Source organism: Sander vitreus, chromosome 19 (assembly GCF_031162955.1).
Source record: "Sander vitreus isolate 19-12246 chromosome 19, sanVit1, whole genome shotgun sequence".
Classification (NCBI taxonomy): Eukaryota; Metazoa; Chordata; class Actinopteri; order Perciformes; family Percidae; genus Sander; species Sander vitreus.
In genome coordinates this window covers 5,190,644-5,211,789 of record NC_135873.1, presented here as the reverse complement: position 1 = coordinate 5,211,789, position 21,146 = coordinate 5,190,644, and the positions used below count along the sequence as shown (strand labels likewise).

At 40.1% G+C, this 21,146-nt stretch overlaps 1 protein-coding gene across 2 annotated transcripts in view; it reads right to left on the bottom strand.

Annotated features, from left to right (window-relative positions):
* The window catches only part of clcn3 (chloride channel 3), a 37,787-nt gene extending 16,868 nt beyond the window's left edge, over positions 1-20,919 (bottom strand). Inside the window, exons 1-4 of one of the 2 annotated variants that reach the window (XM_078276447.1) lie at positions 20,785-20,919; positions 13,860-14,041; positions 1,687-1,847; positions 269-368 (exon numbers count right to left, since the gene is read on the bottom strand). In XM_078276447.1, the coding sequence (XP_078132573.1) occupies positions 269-368; positions 1,687-1,847; positions 13,860-14,022 (424 nt within the window). In that variant the 5' untranslated portion in view covers positions 14,023-14,041; positions 20,785-20,919. Of the gene's footprint in view, positions 1-268; positions 369-1,686; positions 1,848-8,176; positions 8,555-13,859; positions 14,042-20,784 lie in introns of those variants that run through there. The other variant, XM_078276448.1, reaches the window with a different exon arrangement.
* Between the last annotated feature and the right edge of the window lie 227 nt (positions 20,920-21,146).

Sequence of the window (21,146 nt, the reverse complement as noted above, 5' to 3'; positions counted from 1 at the left end):
TGTGTCTAAGTGACTAATTGTCAATTAAACACATATCACAAAGTGCTTCTGTTTGTGGTTAAATGAGAGCAAAAGATGGAGTGAGACCAAGAGAAAGACTGAGATGAGCTGCCTGAGGCAAAGCATGTGAGAGTCCCCAGCAGAAAAGATAACGGCCGTGTGTGTGTGTGTGTGTGTGTGTGTGTGTGTGTGTGCATTGTGTGCATTGTGTGTGTGCATTGTGTGTGTGCATTGTGTGTGTGCATTGTGTGTGTGCATTGTGTGTTACCTGAGGCCAAGCCAGTGAGCGTCACCACCAGCCACCCAGACCAGGCATCGTACAGGCTCTTTGTGAACTCCCATGCTGACTCCTTTTTCTTACTGTTAATCTAAAAACACACACAAAAAAAGCTAAATTAAATACATGAATAACAGAAAACTATATTTACTAAACATAAGAAAAGTGTAATTAGATGAACAAGTATCAAAATAATATGCAAGTAGGTTTATAACTACTCCCCAATGATAAGCAATTCAGTAATCTACTCAAGTGGCAGGATTTCCACTGTTGCTTCAATAAAACGATAACATTCCTGTAAGGCAGGTAAGACCAGGTTATAAAAACAAATGTTTGATAAAGTATTCAAATAACATTAAAATTCTCATGCAAGTCCCGTACTAAATCACTTATGAAAAGCGGGCTGTAACGTTGTGTCAATATTTGGATAAAAGTGTTGGCAGAGAGAGGTTGTATCCGTGACTTGGAGATGTCTGGCAGGAAGCCAGCAGTCTATTGTTTGTTCACTCACTCTGGTTCATTCATGAGTTCATGCTAATGAAAACTGTAAGATATAGTTGAAAGCTCCAAATCAAGCTGGTTAGTGGACCACAGGAATTTATTTCTTGACAAACTAGATTTCTGCAATACAATAATATCTTAAAAGTAGTGGTTTGCTCAAATAATCAGAATTTTGAAGCAGAACACTTTCATATTAAATCATTTTAATATCCATCCCTGGCTCTTCTGTTCATGAAGTTTAGTTTTCTGTCAGATGTCGGGCTATTTTCCCCCTCTGTTAAGCCATTTAGGGTAAAACTGCTGATCTTACATAACTACCCAGTTCGTAGAATCAGTTTGTGCAATCCAAAACAAAGTGTTGCTCCACAGGAAGTTTGTAAGACATTCATTTCTGTGCAGCAGAGGATTTTTCACTGACATCAGCTAATGTGGCTTTATGAACTGAAAATAGGCTGAGCCACGAGGATACTTCAGAGAGCCGAGTATCAATCTGAATCTTCTATTATAACCTCATTGTGAGAAGTGTTTTCAAAAACCGATGTTTTAAAGCCAAAAGCCTCAGTATGCTTCAGACAAAGTGCCTGTTAGATTGCCTAAAGGAGGGGGTTATACTACAAAAGAAGTAGTTTGTTCAACGTGTTGTCCGACTGCGTTGGAAATCAAAAGTGTGTTGTTACGAACAGCCACACTGGAAGGTGTGAAAAGTGAAAAGCCGATCAGAGATTTGACTGTTGAAATATGAGGACAACGGCGAACATTTTCAGTCTCTCCTGGAAGACATTCATTGTGTTACCCTTAGTTGGTCATGCGAAAAGTGCTACAAACTGACTTGTTGTCGTATGAACTAGCCTGTTTAAAGTATACTGAGACCTCTAAGGTTAAAAGGTTGCCAGCCTCAGTCTCCTCACCTTGCGGTGCCTCTCGCGGTCCTTGCACTTCTCACGGACCCAGTCGATGGTGTGGAAGTCGTCGTAGGTCCCCACACCAGGGATGGGCTCCTCTAGGAAGTCCAACAGGTGGGTGGTGCTGCTAGGTGCCCCGCCCCCGTTAGACATGACGTAGTTAGACCCTGTAGAAAAAGACAGAGAAAAAGAGTAAGTACATGAGAGCTTGCTTTACATCTGAACTTTATTTGGCAAGTCATCTGTCTCTGAAAACAAAAAAGAAAAGCTTGTGATGTAATGGTTTGGCCAAGCTGCTCTGCCGCACATCTTAAAGAGAAGGAGCTGGCTGCGGTTGGAGATTAATCTCCTCGATTATCTGGCCCATCAGAAACACTGCAGACATAAACGCACAGTCACCGCTGAGAGATAATGACACAGCTACTCTGAGAAATCCCTGTAAGGCCTGCAGTCTATCACCTCCTCTACAACAACAATAAACTAAGTGGAGGTTTATCTGCAATGCTGGATCATTTGGATGAGTAAACTCCACTGAAATACCCTGAGGTAATATTTTATCCACACTTAAACACAGTCACACCTTCACTGGAGCATTTGGGGTTAAGTAAGCTGCACATGGGCACCTTGACAGAGCAGTTACAGTGTTTATTGTTCTTGCTCTGGTGTGAGATGCAGATCACTATGTTCAGTGGATGTGCGTGTCTGCAGATGATCTTTTTCAACATTAAAGCTTTCAATCAGCAACTTCTACTAAAAGCTCTTTCTGCACAAGCCAGTCTAAGTGAATGATATTTAAATTGTATTTAAATCCCCCGTCCTTTTAAGCATAAACACGTTTAACTACTTGGATGTTTGACAGTCTCATTAGCGCTGGTCTGATTGTATCGGCAATGAACAGTTAGTTCAGTAATGACTTCCACATGAGTTAGTAAAAAATACAAAGCAAACGTTGTCCCCTGCCCTTTAGAAGATTGTACTGATAATGAATAGATTTTTTATAGTGACTTTGCTCATAAGACCGTCATTAGACATTGAATGTCTCTGGTTAGGTCTGATATCGTCTGGCTGGATGCACAAATTCAACACACACGCCGAAGCGCTAATTCTCTCTGCCTATTATCTGGAGAACTTAACAGGATTTGCATGGCTGCCATTTGCCTTTCCTGGCTGCATGATGATAAATGTGTTTCATAAAACAAAAGTGAAAACGGTTATATTTTGTAATACAGTTTTGAGTCAACAAGGGGATAATAAAAATCTTCATAATTATCCTCATAATTCAGTAAGTAAATATTCAAGTATAAGAGCCCCCCTCATCAACTTTAAAATGCACTGCCACATGTTTAGTCTGGCACAAAATGTGTTATAAATAAATAACACACATAAATTAGGGAGACCCCGTCCTCTGGTATTTGAAATTGACAGTAAAGCTGAGCCTAATCATCCCACCTGTGGCGACTCAAATATGTGACACTTCATCAGCAACACAGTCACAAGTACAACTTCTTTTCCTGTCTGTGTACATTCAGCAATATCAGATTAATCATGTGAAAATGTGTTTAATTGCTGTGCTAACGGTAAATGTGACACGCCAAATGAAACAAAAGAGAAGCCAAAAGATGACAAATGACAGCTCATGCACTGCTGCTGGGCCTGTCTCTGCTCTGTGAAAGCACTGAGCACACTGTAACCTGTGTCCTCCGCTTAGCACCGCCCAAGACGATTGTGATTGGTTTAAAGAAGTGCCAATAAACCAGAGCACTTTTTCTCCTATCCCGGAATGCTGTGTGCTCTAGCCTGACCCTCCTCTGCAGTGCTGTGGTCTGGCAATGCGACTGTTGGCAGCAGATGATGTTACCGAGGGTACAAATTCAACTGGTTTAGCAGATAAATTTAACTTTAGGTATAATTTAATTTAACTTTTTTTAAAAACACAATGATTGTTGGTTTCCTGCCAAAGTGGTACTTAAGACAACAATCAAAGGGAATGTTAATTTCCCACCCTGCATGCCATTTTGTGACTGGTGTAATCTGTAACAACATAAAACAAAACAAACTTACACTGCCGAAGATAAAGGTGTGAATACAGAAACGTGGGCGAGAGAAATGCCAATGAAATGACACACCATGGATAATATTGAGGCCATTTGAACAGCAAACATACACATTCCAGTCCACAATACGTTTTAAATCTCCTAACTACAACTGGGGCAGGGCCATGATGACTATCAAACAAGTCCTTATTCATAGCGGTTAACCCTCTGTGATCTGCTTTAAAAATAAATAAATAAAATCCCCAACCAGAGCCATGAAACAGATCATTAAATGGCACCACGCATTTGCATCCTTTCCTAGCATTACTACACTGCACTGCTATAACAATACACATGTATTACCATATAATAAATGAGCTACACAACTCAGTGCACCAAAAATGAATCCACAGCAGGCAAGAAAGATTATAAGCAGCGAGAATCAAATAAACATTTCAGTTAGGAATAAAGCCACATTTGTATCATAACTGAGCCCTAAGCAGATAATAAATCCTGTTCCCTCCATTATTAATGTGGGCCATGACACAGCCTTTGAAAGCTCATATCACTGCCTTTGATGTTAGATGGGATGTGAGAAAGAAGAAATACGTCGATAACACTTTGAGAATTTCTGTAAGAAGCAGGTACAAAATGGCCAAATGTAGCTTTCATCTGACCAGCATATACACATCCTGTTCTGAAAGGAGAAAGGGGAACGAGAGTGTGTAAGCTACTGTTGTGGAGTCAGCAGCAGTAAGAGTGTCAGACTTGGCAGGGAGACTGAAGCTATCATTCTCCATTTTAATTTTAGAAGACGGCTACAATTTGGACGTTTGTGTGTGTGTGTGTGTGTGTGTGTGTGTATAAAACTATGGGCTGTGCGTTTCTCATACGGTTTTCATGTTTATACAATCAACTTTCCTTTAAGTCATCAGTTTGTACATCTGCATACATTAAGCACAAGAGCTATTTCAGTCAAAAAAAGCAAGACCTACAGCAACCCTTGAGAAATGTGTGGCATGCTTTGAATTTAGGTTTACTGAGGAAAAATTGGTATTTATTCACTTTTTAATGACCAACCAGTAACTGGTTTCAGTTGAACATTTTGTTGCTAGTAGCAACCACTACTGGCACAGTTCCATAGCAATTGCAGTTTAACTGACATTAGGCCTTTCTCATTACAGAGTACACAAAGTTCCAACTCACGTCCTTCAGAGATTGAACGTGGCAACTTGAACCTGAGCGTCCATTCTCCCAAGAACGAGACTCAGGCCAAAATCTAATTTCCCATCAGCCAAACCACTTTTGCAGCAACAAATATTACATGCAACAGTTCCACAAAGGGATGACCACCAGGCTAGCTAGCGGATCTCCACATCACTGCAAACGTCTGAGTAAATTTTCATCCAGGCATTACTTTGAGAAATCAACCATACATTCAAAGTCTAATGAGTTGATTTATTGCGTACAACTATTACTGATAATTGAGTTGTATAACGAAAATGACAGTTCTGAGTCTGTTTCATATCCTCCGCCATCCAAGCTTGGTAGATTCAAAATGCATGCTGGGATACAATTTCAGTTACACAATTACTTCCGGCGAAAAATTTAAAAGAGACCAACTCCCATCTTCAACCTTTTTTGAAAGCTGTGTACCTACCTACACAGATAATGAACAGATGAAGAAGACCTAATGAGCATGATGATGCACCTTGTCCATCAGGCTGCTGGGAGGGTCTCTTAGTCTAAAACAACTGGGTCAAGAGAACAGAACAGGGTATAAAACTATGCTGGATGCAGTGACTTTTGCTGACAGAAGTGCTGACATAATAAAACTTGCTCTGAAGGGACTGAACTACCTGTTCCAGTATAAGTCAAGACAAAAAGAGAGCCAACATGTTTTGCTGAATAATCACAAGGATTTATATGGACTGAAGACACTGCAGTGTATATTGATTTCTTAAAAGACCTCCCCAACCACCCATTTAATGAGATGGTGATGGTAATAACTGCCGTTTTCTTGGTGTATGCTCCATAATGGACAATAAAGATTTGATTTAATATACCGTATTTATTTATTCAAAAAAGCACTACCCAGTTCATACGGAGCATCTACAATTGAGAATGTTTATAATGCCAAATTACATTGTAGTTAACATGATCAAATCTCAAACTGACATTAAGTTATCTAATTTTGGCCAACTGACTTTGAGAAAACGTTAAAAAAAAATGCTAAATAATCGGAAAATATCACCAAAAATACTTGTCAGTGGGATTTCTGTCCCTCAAGGGCCACTCTAGGTCATTCATGGACTGACTCAGGAGAAAGGTGGGAAAAAAAAAAAAAAAATTATTAAGTTAGATTTCTGCAAAGTCTGCTGCCAGGCAAAAAATGTTCGATGAAGAAAAATAGTGGTGTCGGTTATGAAGACAACAACAAAGATAAGACTGCGGCTCTTCACTGCAGTAACTATTGCAAAAATTCCATCTCACAAGTAGGAACAGAATCGATGTGGCTTATTAAGGAGGGAACATTTTCAACTTCCAGTAAGAAAACGAAGGATTTGACTGACGCAATAAATCAAAACTCCTGCTGATGCTGCACTACTGACCCCCCATCAGAGTGCGGAGCCAAGCAATGGTGACGCCACGGAAAACAGAAACCAACAGGTACTGTATATACGAACACATCGCCAGCATCACGTTCCAGCGGTTTAGCAGGCATGCAGACAAAAGACACACACGTACAAATATGGCTTCGGTTTCTTTCCCTTGTGCATTAGTAAAGTGACGTGGCAATTCTGTTCAGCCTGCAGCAGGGATAACAGCCGCATCAGTGCGCATTCAGGCTTACTGACCGTCAATAATCACCACTTCCCTGAATGAATTTGATGTGGCTTTCCTGTGTTACTATGATGAAAGAGGTGGGAAATTGCCAGCAGACAACTGCTTGTTCAGGAGGTTTCTGTGTATAATGGGTGGAGAAATTTAAGGTTTCCAGTCTAACAACCGACCCTTCATTCCCCTGTATCAGGTCTACTCTACTACTGTTGAGCAAATCAGATCAGAGAGGTTTAGAGGCATCCTGCTAGAACACTATGGATCAGCCCAGTTGGAGTAGGGTTAGTCTGCTCAGCCATCATGTGATCAGCATCATAAACTGACCCCGACAACCTCCTTAGCCTGAGAAGCCAGCCTGATGACCAGACTGGTGGAATCCCTGGAGTCGCACAAAAGGCAGCCAAATAAATGGATCAATGTCCAAAAAGGCCCTTTTTTGTGTGTTTACATATTACGTGTTGGTTTCGGATAGTTGAGACAAGGACACAGTGTTTAAGGTAAATGACCTTAAGAGACCAAATTGCTATATTTTGTTTTGCCAATATAGTACAAAACACTATATGTCCAGTTTCACAGGTTAGTAAAGCAGGGAATTATAAGAAAATGTATCTGGATTACAACTACTGTAATCATGCAATGCAAAACCGCCAGAAGATACATGTGTAAAGCTGCTTCTACATAGAGGGCTTACAAAATGGTAAGAGAGAGGTGGATTTATGGTTAGATGTGGTTATCTAGAGACTGAAGAAGTCAAGTAAGGAGAGGATCACAAGCTGGACTAAAAACTACAAAAATGTGGTCTGCAAGGAGAGAGGAAATACAAGTTTGGATATAGGCAGTCCTAAACTCACTAGGGGCCTTTTGTATCTGCTCACTCACCGTAAAAATCTAACAAAGGCCTGGAGGAATCAACACACGCAACTAAAGGAAAACTCCCTGGATAGGAAAGACAAAACAAGGATAGAGTGTTAAGAACTTAAATTTGTCATAGAAAAACAAGCTGTCACAATATGACTGTATGCCTTCACCCTGAGGACCCCCTTACGTGTGATGTAAGGTGACATCCTGAATTTGGCCAACAGGTGTCCTCACACTGCAGGAACATTGTTAAAAGCTTCAACGACACACAGCCTACATCTACATGCATCCAGTTCACACATTTAGTAGCCAAAGCCTGACTGTGCCTCTCTCTGTGGAGGAATTAAAATGGATGCCCATGATGCTGCCTTTAGTCGCTGCTGCTTAACAGGCCCAAGCACAAGCCTTCGCACTAACTCCACTCCCTCTTTAGCTCATTATCTTTGGCTGACGTGCGCACACATACACTGCTGGTTGATCATCAACAGAGAAGTCAATTGTGAAATAGGCTGAGCAGACAGATGTTAAGCTCCCACATGCGTTCAATAGCAATTGCAACTTCAAATCCATACTTGCGCTCCAATTTTCATCCCTCACCAACAACAGATGAAGGCAGCGTTTGCCTAACCTGCACAATGCCATATGGCTAGCTACATGCACTCACTGTACAAGAAGGACAGCGGCCTCTGTCATCACAGCATCATGAGAAAAGATGGGAACCGGAGGGGAAAGGGGAGAAAAAAATAAGAGGGGACGTGGTGTACCTCTTTTAGGGATCTCCTGCAGGGGGATGGTATCCCCTCCGCCGTCGTAGGGCAAATAGGGGTCGGGCGCCCCGTCCTCCTCCTCCATGTTTACAGTTGAGACGAGGCTAAGCTAAGCTAGGCTAGGCTTCACTACGCACTGCTCGCTGCGTGTGTCAGTCGCTGCTGCCATGTTTACCAGAGGAAGACAAGCGGGGCTGTGTGTGAATGTGTCCTCTCTCCCTCCCCCGCCCTTTTCTTTCTCCCTTCACTGCAGCAGCTGACTAGCTGATGATGTCACCACTCACACACACACTCAAAGGGAAAGACGACTAGCACACCAAGCCAGTCAACCCTGTCTGCTTGGTTGCTAAGGGGGATCTGTGAGCCTTGCCTGTATGGGAGAGACCATTGGGACAGTCACGGGTAGTGTGTGTGTGTGTGTGTGTGTGTGTGTGAGAGACAGGGTGAGCTCTAAAATGGAATATTCCATTCCGAGCAAGTGGAGGGGGGGTTAAAATAAGTAATTGATTAATAGAAGTTTTGATAGTATGAGTGGAACAGGCTGTCAGGTGAATAATGATAATTTTGATCAGCTTTTTTTTTACATGCAAAGATTTTACTGGCTCCAGCCCCAAACATTTGAATATTTCCTGCTTTCTTTGTCTCATATGATGGTAAACTGAATATGTTCAAACTGTCAGTCATGTGAGACCCTATGATCAGACCACAAAAAGACAAGGAGGTAATTTTTCACAATTGTCTTGTAGAGTAAATGTGTGATTGACAACATATTCTTCAGATTAATCAATATTGGAAATATCTTTTAGTTGAAGCTAGGGATGCATTGATCCGATCGCTGTATGGGAATTGGAGCAGATACTTTACTTGTATGTACATTGGTGTGTTTCTGTTATGTTACTTTCAAAAAGTCACTCAGTGGTTAAAGTCAACTCAGTTTTCAGTGGCACAGCAATCCCTGACCTCATGTTACCTTACATAAAAAGGATCCCAATGAGCTCCAGCCAGTGATGCTAACATGTTCTTCAAAATTGGGGGGGAAGAGAGCATTTGTAGTATCAGACTGATGAATGGTATCTGCAGAAACTCTGAGTTGAGGTGTTGGAATTGGTATTGCAAGAGAAAAAGTCAGATCGGTCCATCTCTGGTTACAGCCCAAATTGATAAAAGAGAAAACTTTCCACAGCAGTATTTTGCCAATTCAACTCAAAATCACTTAGCCTATTCATAAATGAAATGAAAGAAAGCTTTCTGATTGCACAAACAAGGTCAAGGCTCAATAACCATTGGAGTTATTTGCCAATCTGCATTGTTATTTTGGTTATTTTTGAATAAATTCCACTGCCACGGGTGCCTTTCCTCCAGCATAAAAAGAGAAAATGAAATACTGTTTTGGGGATTGTAAGAGAGACTGCAGCAAGAAAAAACAAGCAAAAAGTGACACCAATGTCAGATACACAGCAGTTGCTCAATTTTCCTCTCTCGTGTTCTCTCTACAGGGAGGATATGAAACGTGAGATATTATCTGGACTTCTCACAGCATCTGTGCCATAATGCAAGACAGACTGTACTGACTTTAATGTAGAGAAACTCTCTCTAGCCCCTTTAAACCAATCTGAATGGAGGTGGATTTAATGCTTATAATCCAAAAGTGATCACAGTTACGGTTTCAAGACAGAAGGTGTTTTGTAAACTTGGTGTATATATGTGGTATTGTATGAAACAATGCAACTTAAGTCAGGCTCTTCCACATAACTTGCAGTTCCCAGGCCTAAACAATGAGACCCTGACATTTCACACACTGTAACTATGTTTTCACTATAACATATAAAAGTCTAATAAGAAGTCTGTGATAGCCAAGACCTACCTTTCAGCAGGGCTCCCGTTGCTAGGCAATGGTAGTGTCAGCCATAGTTTGCTGTTCAACAAGTCCCAGTCAGGACATTAAACCAGCAAAACAACAAATGAAGTTTGAAACAAAGAAATCTCAAGTCTCAGTAATCCAGTGAGTTAAAATTTAACAGAATAAATCATTTTCAGTTCAAATTTCCCCAAAGCATTGCTCTGTTGATCTCCTTTACTTTTTCCAAGCAAACTAAAAGTTTCAGCAAAATTCTCCATGGGACCACAGAGTGAGCCAGCCCCTTTGCTCACACTGCAGTCATAGCCCAGAGGAGGGCTTTACAAGCTTCCTTATGAACCCACCCCTCACTTCTACCTAAAAATAGCACAAAGAGACAGACAGGCAACACACCAGCTTCAAGGAAGAACAGCCATCCAGAGATTTCCTGAAACTCTAGCTCACACCGACACCTTGCAGCCAAACGGGTTCATGGGAATGTAAGTACAAATATGGGTGTCGCACAAAAATCAAGAAAACTGACAAGAGCGGGCGGTGGAGCCTAGACAAATACAGTAGTACATTACAATGTTGTCCAAAATATGAAAAAAGGATGACTGAACAGGCTAAATAGTAGTTATAAATGATTGTTAGACCTTTTTTACGTCCTGGTTAATACAACAGTGGTTATCAGATTTCTTCAATATTCGTAGGAAACGTATCAATTATGCGTTGTTGCAACATTTCAAAGAAGCTCACTCTTTATTTGTAGCAGCAGTGACAGCATACGTGCTGGCAGGTTCACCTTAGTTAACTGCCCAGAGGTCCAGTTTCAGAGAAAAAGAAAGAGGGGCTAATCACCGGGCAGAGACTGGAGACACTGACATGCAAGCCAATCCCTCTTACATAAACATACAGTAGCTAAACACAACCTCCACTACCTCTCGGATTAAAATCCAGTATTGGTCTGGCTATAATATGTAAGCTAATAAGCTAACATGCTCAATATTACGTTATGTTCTTTTAACGACATGTTTACAATCTAACATAAGCATGTAAATGCTAAATGTGATGCTTAACCTAGCATAAAATAGTTGTTAATATGCGTGATAACATGCTAACTGTATGGCTGTAAACATGACCTGTGCTTTGAGCTAAATGCTAATGTTGGAATACCAATGTTGGTATTGAGCTTTAAACACAACTGAGCATAAATACAGCAAACAAAGAAAATGGATACATCTTCAATATTGCCTTTACTGCAGCACTACCTCCATTTATCTTGTTCCATACAATTGCACAAGTTACCTGTGTGTCTCCTACTGAACAGTCTCAGTCACAGTCTCCTTTTTAATAATGAATAGACTGAGTCTAAACTCTAGAGTCGTTATATCACTGCTACTACACATCAATAAAAACACAACTAAAGCCAGTAGACAATTCACTTTGAGATATCTATCACTGTTGCTGGTTGTAGTGTGGCTACAATGCAGACAGTAAATTCCTACAGTAAATACAAGCTAATGGTAGTCAAAAAGCACATTTAGATGTCCAGATATCTTGCCATTAAAAGTGTAAAAACAGAAGCCTTTCAATCAACCTGCTACTAAATGTTTTACGATTCACAACTTTCTCCATTAGTGCACACTGTAACCTTAGAAATGCTCTCATTGTTTTATGTGCCGTTCTTTTGAGAACCTTCCCACAGAATTGTGAGCGTTTATGTGGGCAACACTGAACACAAGATTGAGCACATTTTTCAGCTTCTGAGCATGAGATGTTCACTTTAACAGAAATATTACAGGTTTTGTGCCAACCATACCCGCATGACTTATAATGCCTGATAAAGAGAGCTGCAACAGAGCAAGTCTTTCCGTACCCTCATCAGTGCAAAACAGGAAAAGCTGTGTTCAGACTTGAACTGAAAAAAGTTGCACCACAGAAAAGGGAGATGGCAGATAATAGGAGAATAAGCAGCAGGGAAAAGGTCTGTTCTCTACAAGCAACTAGTCCAGTTTACTTGCACCACAACTTTCCATACAAGTGTATTTTTATTTTTCATTGTGTCTTCAAGCGGACACAAATAAAGGCAGTTAATCCTAATTATCTAAATTAAATAGACAGAAAGAGTTTATACACAACATGAAGACACTAGTTTGTTAACTTCAGTCTCCCCCCCCCAGCTGACACCTTAGACACAACCCCCTCAACACGTGTGCCTTCTGTTTGACCAGCTGCAATTCAAAACTAAATAGAGAAATCACCAGATTTACTCAGACAAGGAACAACAAACAGGATGCAGCAGATCGGATGTCGATGGGTGACAAGATATACCAGTCAGAGTGCCACTGAGCCTCTGAATGAATGAGAAACAGGTTTGTGCCCTGGAATGACAGGTAGGATTATAATTATGTAGCATGGCAGCCAAATGCATGGCAGAGCTCATTCGTAGCAGTCTAACTATGAATGATGATCCAAACTTATGATCTAACTCAGCAGAAAACACAATGGTACAACACACTCTTTAACAAGTGCATAATAAATACTGTATCTTTTTTTATAAGCTAAAGTCACTGTGTCTCACTTGTACACCACACTCCACCTAAGCTGTTCTATATTTGGCCAGGTGATGACGCATTTATGAATAAAAAAATAACAAAAAAACAGAGCCTTTGCCATGTGTCTGTATTATTACTAACACCCACCTATCTTTCATTGCTTGCTACCTGACACAAAAGACCAATCCACGTAAGCCACAAGACAAGGCGGAGCAGGAACAACGATCAATGCCAAAGCACACATAAAAGTGGTGGTGAGACCACAAAACTGCAGGAAACAGGAAGCAATATTGTTGAAAATGTGACCAGGTCAAGATGGTGGATGGAAACAGGAGAACACAAATAGGCAAAATCATGAAACCATGCAAAATAAAGTTTGGTATAAGAACAGTCATTGTTATGTTTGTAGTTCTGGGCATAATGACGATTATGACTGGATGTGCAAGACAACCAAACAAATGATTGTTGGTGGAAAAACACAACTTAAAATAATAATTACAAAAAAACTTACAAATGGTTAATAAAGCGAATAACATTAATGACCGACCAAAGAAATTGTACAATTTTTAAATCAATTTGATAATTAATTCACTCTGATTGGCTATCACCTCAACTTTTTATCATTTGTCATCACAGGACATGAGGGTCTCGCTATTTGCTGAATGAAGACCATGAGATACGGTCAAAACCTCTCAAGGCTAATTACGTTTACGTCTACGCTCAGATAATTTGGTTATCAGCAGGCTACAAAGAAGTGACTTTGGCTGTCTATATCCATATTTATTTCCCATTTGAATATCGGTTAATAGTTTTATAACCATTTGTGAGGCTGCTTCAGACAAAACCGGAGCAGGACAATGATGCTGGGTGGATGCTGGGCAGCAGGTGTCTGTAGAGTGTGACAGGACGGCATGTAGAGCAGCTGATGGGTGTGGATGGAGATGAGGAGGGGGCCAATGGCAGAGCGACTGCGCCATAGAACAGCAACACACACGAGCAAACACACACTTGATGCGTCTTGACATCAGCAGTGGAGTGACTCATAACCAGAGCAGCAACGTGTCTGCTTAGTCAGGAGATAAACTGGATTTTGTACTTGAAGACGCAGCAACAGAAAGAATGGGGCACAGTGGGAAGCTCACTGAGAATTCAAGTAAAGGTCCTATCTGATTGGAGGGTGAGGGTCAGTGTTCGTCAAGCCTGGGTCACAAGGGGGAGGCTCAAAACGTCCAGAACCAATCAAACAGCTTGGGGGAGGTATTTGGAGGTATCCCATTCTCCCTACCTGGGGAGGTAGCGTCCCCATCCAGCAGGTTGTCGTCCTCTGTGGTGTGGAAGTCCATGATAACGCCGGCTCCATCCAGCAGCTCCTCGTCGCTGCTGGCGCTGGCGATGCTGTTGTAGCTGTTCCTGCAGTAGCCTCTGTGGTACAGCTGCTCCGACTCCATTTAGCAACACGCCGGTGCCCTGGATGATAAGGAGGGAGGGAGGGAAGGAGAGGAGTGGTGGAGATATACACACTGTGTTGTGAGGATGCTAGATTATAGAGTCTACAGACTGAAGTGGGTCACAGATGAGTAGGGTGGGTTGTTTACGTGCATATTGACTCACAGAAAAACAGCAAAGACAGACAGGCCCACAGTGAGGCTGTGATGGAGAGATTATAGTCATACACTCATTCGTGGTCCAGCAACAAATCTACTTTATCATTTGAGCGGTAAGAGAAACACAACCAGTTCCCAGAGCTTGTTCTCAGACAAACAACAAAAAACTGAACTGAAAGACAATAATCTGGTCACACATTCTTTCATTGTATCCATCACATTTCTGTCCAGTTATATTTGGAGAATGAGGCAACTGGGGCCTTCACTGGGAAACAAAAAGAGCAAACATACATGAGAAGTGCCCACAAAGTCCTTTAATTATTCTAAAGAATTACAAAGATACACAGAGAGTTTGACCCATCTTTCAGAAATTATCACCAGATCAAAATATAGCCTACTCTATATTATAGTCAATATTGTTTAGATCACTGACTTAAATGTCTCTCACAGACCCTGCCCATATTATATATTTTAAAAAATCCTTCATTTCACTTCTACTGTCTGTGTTGTGTTGTGTTTCAATTGACATTTCCAGTGTTAGCAATCCACGTACATTTCCTATTATGTTTAAGTGTTCTTGGCAACAACAACAAAAGGTGATTACTGGTAAGAAAACCAATAGAAATTGACAAAACAAACACACAAATACAAAAATGTATGCAACTACATTTTCAAGGTGCAGATAACCTTGAGAGATAAGAGAAATATTGTAACCGCTGGACCGCACGGTGATGGAAGATTAAGTGAAACAAAAAAAGGAATGAGGTGTGGAAGGAATGACAGGGAAGGGATACAGGACATCAATTTAGAGTATAGATGAATGCGGACTGTCAGAGATGGCCAGCCATGCTAATGAAGAGGTAGAATGACTGAGAACCAATATTTGGACCCCTTTACCGGAGATACAAGGTGAAGAAGAAAAATACATTCGACCTGTGATTGTAGATTTAAACCATCAATAAATCTAGTGTACTGGGGAGTCTAGCAGCTATCATAAATATCAATATCTCAGCTATGAAACTCTTTTCTTTTGCAACAACATTTAAGAATAATTTCCTAATCATTTTCAAGGCTTTTCATTAAAGGAACTACGTAATCTGTTACTAAACAATTGAAATGTGTGAATCTTAATTACAAATGTCCAATTACTGTAGCGTAACCTAAAACTGGTATAATGTAAAATATGTCTACAGGAAAGCACACAATTCAACATATATGGAGAATAAAGATTCCGATGACAAAAATGTTTTACTTGGGTATGAATTGAGATTCTCTCTAGTAAACCCTTATTTTCTCTATAGATAGTACCAAATTACATAGTTCTACTAATAAACTTCTTAGGAAATTATTAGGAAATCATGGACCCATAAAATGAAGTATGACCTAGGCTTACATATTGAAGAAACCTTGGATTCAGATGCATAATGCAAATAGGAATGAGGTTCCCGGCTTTTTATTTATTTATTTTTTGATTTTATTTTTTTCTTAATTTGCTTGGTTCCTTTAATACTTAGAATGTCAATATATTTGGCATTGATGTTATAATGTTCTGTTTGCTGCACAGCCAAGTGGTGTATTTATAGACTGAGGGATTAAAATGACACATGGACCTCCTCCCTACAATAAGAGGATGATTATGATAATAAAACTGCTGGACCAAAGAGAGCAGAGTGGCGTCACCTTTGCTTAAACCACGCCCCCACGTGGAAGAGGTGGGAACTACACAAGAATCTATGACCACAAACTGTGACAGACGTGACCTAAATGATCCCCACCAGGCCGAGCACAATGACTCCTGAACATTAGAATATAACCCGAAGATATTTATAGGAATATCAGCCACAAGGCATGATGAGTCCCAAAGTAATAAAGAAAGAGAGAAGAAGAGAGTTCAGGAGAAAGATGGTGCTGCAGCCTTACTGAACTTCACTAATACTTTATGGTTTGACTGGCGACTACATATTTCTCTATATCTGTGGAAAAAAAAGGCTAAATAGATTTCTATGCTCCCTTTTTATTGACCTGAATAGATTTGACTTTCTATGTGATCTGGATTGTTCTTCCATGCGCTGTGTGCTGACATTCAGAAAAGGCCACTATGAAAAGGAAATGAAGAAAAAGAAAAGTTGGAGTCAGCGCAATAGATTAAGGAAGTAGGTTTCTCTAAAAGATTTGAAAAGTGCTTTTGTAACAAAACAATAATTTTATCCAGTGCATACAGAAAGTGAATGCCAAGGAAAGAGAATGTTTTTAAACTGCCACAAGCATATTTATGGCCATTCTGTACTGCAATTGGCTAATATATTGCCACAGACAATTTTTTTGGTCAGGCTGTACTTCACATTTATTTCATATTAAAAAATGGCTTGCAACAGCGCCGACCCTTTCCTTTTAGATGTGGGGTGTTGCAGTGAAAGTCACTCTCCTCTAACAAATAAATCCAGACACTTTGTTATGATAGGAAATTACTACATCACGGCACAAGCTATGATGAACAAAAGCCTGCCGCAAATGCCAACAGTGAAACTGAAGACCACTAATCCACTCTGGCACAAACTCTATAATGTGAGGCACACAGGGAAGAGAAACTTTCCCTGCGGCAACAATCGCACCGATTCACCATGAGACAGGACTTCCCTTTGCGCTAGGCTATATCAAATCAACATGGCCAGGAAATTCAATTACGCTTGTTTGCAGAGTCAATCTCAAGGCACAGATCCTCTGGGTGAGCTCATGTGATGTCGACCTCTAGTTACACTGCAGAACAGTCATGATTTGCTAAGAAAACCTCGTGTCAGTCTGAAATCTAAACTACTCTACTTAATCACACTTTCAGTACTTCTACTATTTTGTTTGGACTTTGTGGCTTAGTTTGAACACACAGGGGTGCTGATTAATGCGGCATTGCTAACCAGGGCAAATTAGAGTGAGAGTACAAAATGCATGTTAAAAGTGTGCAATGATCTTTTCAGACAGACAGTTTTGATATTAAATAAACTGTGCTGCTGAGTCTCTTACGATGGTCTGGTTCAATTAGACTTGTCATCTTTTATCCTATTTCTCTCTGCTGGTGACATTTGATAGCTATAATTATGACAGTCTGCAGTATACTTGTTCATGTTTCCATTCATTCTTTGCAACAGTAATCAAAACCGTAATTATGCCAGGGAGACTAGGGTGTGTTGATAATTGAGAAGCTACTATCCTACGAGTCAGATTTCATTTTGGTGTTTGAGGATGAGGATTGGCTAGAGGGAGGAGTGTGTGAGCGTGTGTGTGTGTGTGTGTGTGTGTGTGTGTCAGTCGATAACGGCAGCATAATCAACAGCGAGGGAACAAAACGTTGCAGGGTCTGCTGATGTTACACAACTAGTTGAGCAGCGAGGGCCGTTATCTTTCTCCGGCTGGTCACTATGGAGGTGTTGCCCAGGCGACTGTTGGGATGTGACTCAGCATTTTGCCCTCCCTCTAACCGACAAGCTCCCACATCCTCCATAGACAGGGCCAACAAAGTTGACACGCGTTCTTCAAAAGGCAGCGGACGATCGATATATGGATCGCTTTGTAGCAAAACATCCAGCGTACAGCAGCTCCAACACAACAGGGAGCTTTCACTCCTCACAATTAACAGCACGTCAACAATATGCGACACTGACTAACTGCTGGAGTTGTGCAGTCATGTGATGATGTCAGTTTGAGAAAATAATACTCAGGAAAACACTTCAAAATTAATGTCAGATGCTATAAGTGGTAATTACAGCTTTAAATGGATTTAACTTATAATAAATTAATAATAAATAATATTACTATATATTTTATTACTTAATCTATTTATCTTTTCATTAAACCATTTAGTTTACATCATGTAAACCTGCACATCATGTAAATTACACATCATGTTACTGTCTCAAGGAGAGATCCTGCTGTAAAAAAGAAAAAGAAAAAAACAGGCCCAACTGAAGACAGTGGAAGTTCCTACTTTTACAAAATGAATGCTGATCATCAAATCACAGGATTTGTCACGACAAGTTCATTAAGGTATCTAATTATATGATGTAATTGTGTGCTACTAATCGAGCAGGCCTCACTTAAAAACAGAAATCTTGTTATGGAGATGTAAAGTCTAGGCTGATGTTTTGAAGTGAAAGTCATGACAAGTGATTTAGCAAGATTCTATGCGGACGTGTGTAATCCGACCTTCTACTTCCTATGAACACCATAGTAAGAAAAACAACAGGGGATCTTACAGACAGGAGGGAGATAAAACTGAAATGAGATGTCTCGACTGTCTGACTGTGAATGAAAGGTCATGCTTAACGAAATGACTGCAAAACACTCCAGACAGACGTAACACAATCAGGAGCGCTGATTAAACCAACAGCCATGGCAAATCAAATAAGGAGCGGGGCAGTGCCTTTGGTTTGACCGGTCTGTAACCACAGGGTGGAAAGAGTCTTGATTCTGCTGTGAGAGGACAGACGGCTCATAGACGGATCATAAATCATGAATATACAATTAAATACCTGAAAACAGTGACGGAATGAAAAGGTGTTGGGTTAATGTTTAACATTAACATTAACTTTTAGTGTCAAGGACATCATGTCGACATGTAAGGTCTTTGTTAGTAAATGGGGCTGTGTGAAATGATTAAAATGAATGTAAAAGTGGATTTACATCATGATCAGGGTTACACCTACTCGCACTGACAACAAGGCTTCCGTATTTTCATTTCAATATGCATTTTTCCCACAAATATTAAGTTCAGAGTAAAAAAATCATCTTTAATATTTTATGAAATTTGAGTGTCATGTGCAGACTTGCAGTAGTTTAAATTTACACACTGAAAAAAATCATACATAGGCCTAAAATACAGCATCCCAACTCACCCTACACATGCAGTCCCCTCGCCTCAATATGTCTGACATGATGTCTGCTAGTGCTAAAATGGTTTGTCAATCGACAAATTATTTACAATTTTGATAACTTCATCATTCAACATGCAAAAATTGTAAACACTTGCCGGGTTCCTGCTTCTGAATTGTGACTATTTGCTTCTTTCATAGTTTGTATCATCGTGAAATGGCTATCTTTGAGATTTGGACTGTTGACAAAACAAGCAAGTTTATGACGTAACCTTGGCTGTGGGAACATGCAATGGGCATTTTTCACTCTTTTTTCCCCCAATTTATAGACCAAACAACTTTATGATTAATTGATTTCAAGTGATTTATCTGTAATCGGAAACTAGTCATTAGCTGCAGCACTACTGTCCACACCAATCATCATACATGTTTAGAGCTGGAAGTTATTATCAGACCTCAGCCAAAGCACCTTAACAATTAAATGTAGTCCTATTTAATGCAACAAATCCTTAATGATAATGATAATGAGAAAAAGATCAGGGCTTAAGTGAACAATTGTTATCATTATTGATTCAGTGATTGAGTCTAAAGATGTGCATTGCAAATTAGCTTAGGCTATGAATGTTGCATTAAATAAATTCATTTTCTCAATTAAAGTCCTATAAAATGTTTGAAAATGGTGAAAAACGGCCATTTACAAATTGTATTATATTTAAATTGCTTAATTTATCCCAAAGAGCCCAAAAATATTCAGTTTACTGTCAAAGAATAATAAGAAAACCAGCAAATATTCACTTTTAAGAAACTTTAACCAGTACATTTTTGGTATTTTTGCTTCAAAAATGACAGAATAATTTTATGTTGATCGACTAATTTATCAATTGACTAATCAAATCAGCCTTATAGTAAATGCCAATGGCCTACATGATGATAAGCCATTTTGTGTCATTTTCAGATGGCATTAAAAAACAGACTGGGGAAATCTTTGTAGTGTTATTTTAAACAAGAAAACCTCAATATTAAAAAATTAATACTACGGTAACGTGTATGAATGTAATATCCAGCCTAACTTTTTACATTCTATAGCCTAGCTAGTTGCTTTGATGGTAAGTTAACATTACACCCAGACCCTGGTCTATCCATTCAGCTATAGAGTGTGCATAGGAAATGAGGAAAAAGTTTTAAGAGGAAGGATTTGTAGACATGAGGACAGCATTCACAAGCACAAGACTGATGTGATTTCCAATGCTAATGATGAAAAACAACCATGACAGTCAGCACGGCAAAAAAAAAGGCAGTCCTTTCCAGTACACGCTCAACTTTAGCCGTGCATGCATTAACGTTACATCTGCATTTCATGGTGAAAATATCCAGAAAAAAAGCACATAATTAGGAAACCGTTTGCATGAAGCCGTTGGATTGTACAGCCACAGTAGCCAAAGGCCTGAGACCACCAAAGCGTCAATTTAATCCACAAGTATATTCACAAGCTAACGGTGAATTTACAGTGAATTCACACAAAATGCACGGCATCGACACCGACATACCAAGCTAGCTGGGAAGCAAGCTAGAACCAGTGTTCGGGCAGCAAGAAGGATGAATAATCAACTTGTGAGTTCACAGAATTTGACAGCGATAGGAGGATGGATGGCCTCGGATGGTGAAACAAACACACATCTCCTTTCTCAAACACACATTAAGATAGCGCTAATAAAAAAAAATAAAAAAAAGCAACATACGTTACCTTCCTGATGCCTCAATTTCAGCTCGGACACGAACATTCATCCTTTTTCCCTGGAGTTGAAACGAGGAGTTTTGTTTCCTACACGAGTGGATTTGACATTCTCCTCATCATGATGGTGTTTTCCTTTTTCAGTCCCATTCCTGTGTCAGTGACGTTCACTTCCTGTTACCCATCCTAACAGCAGCAGTAGCAGCAGCGGCTCCCACCTACAGTCTCTGTGATGGTAAAACAGGCAAGAGGGAGAACATCTGATCAATAATTCATCCAGTCCCTGCAAATCAAACGGCTGGGATAAAACCGAATGGAGTCACTAACTAGAAATGACAATGACAATCAGTGCTACATGGTCATGTGTAGTGTGC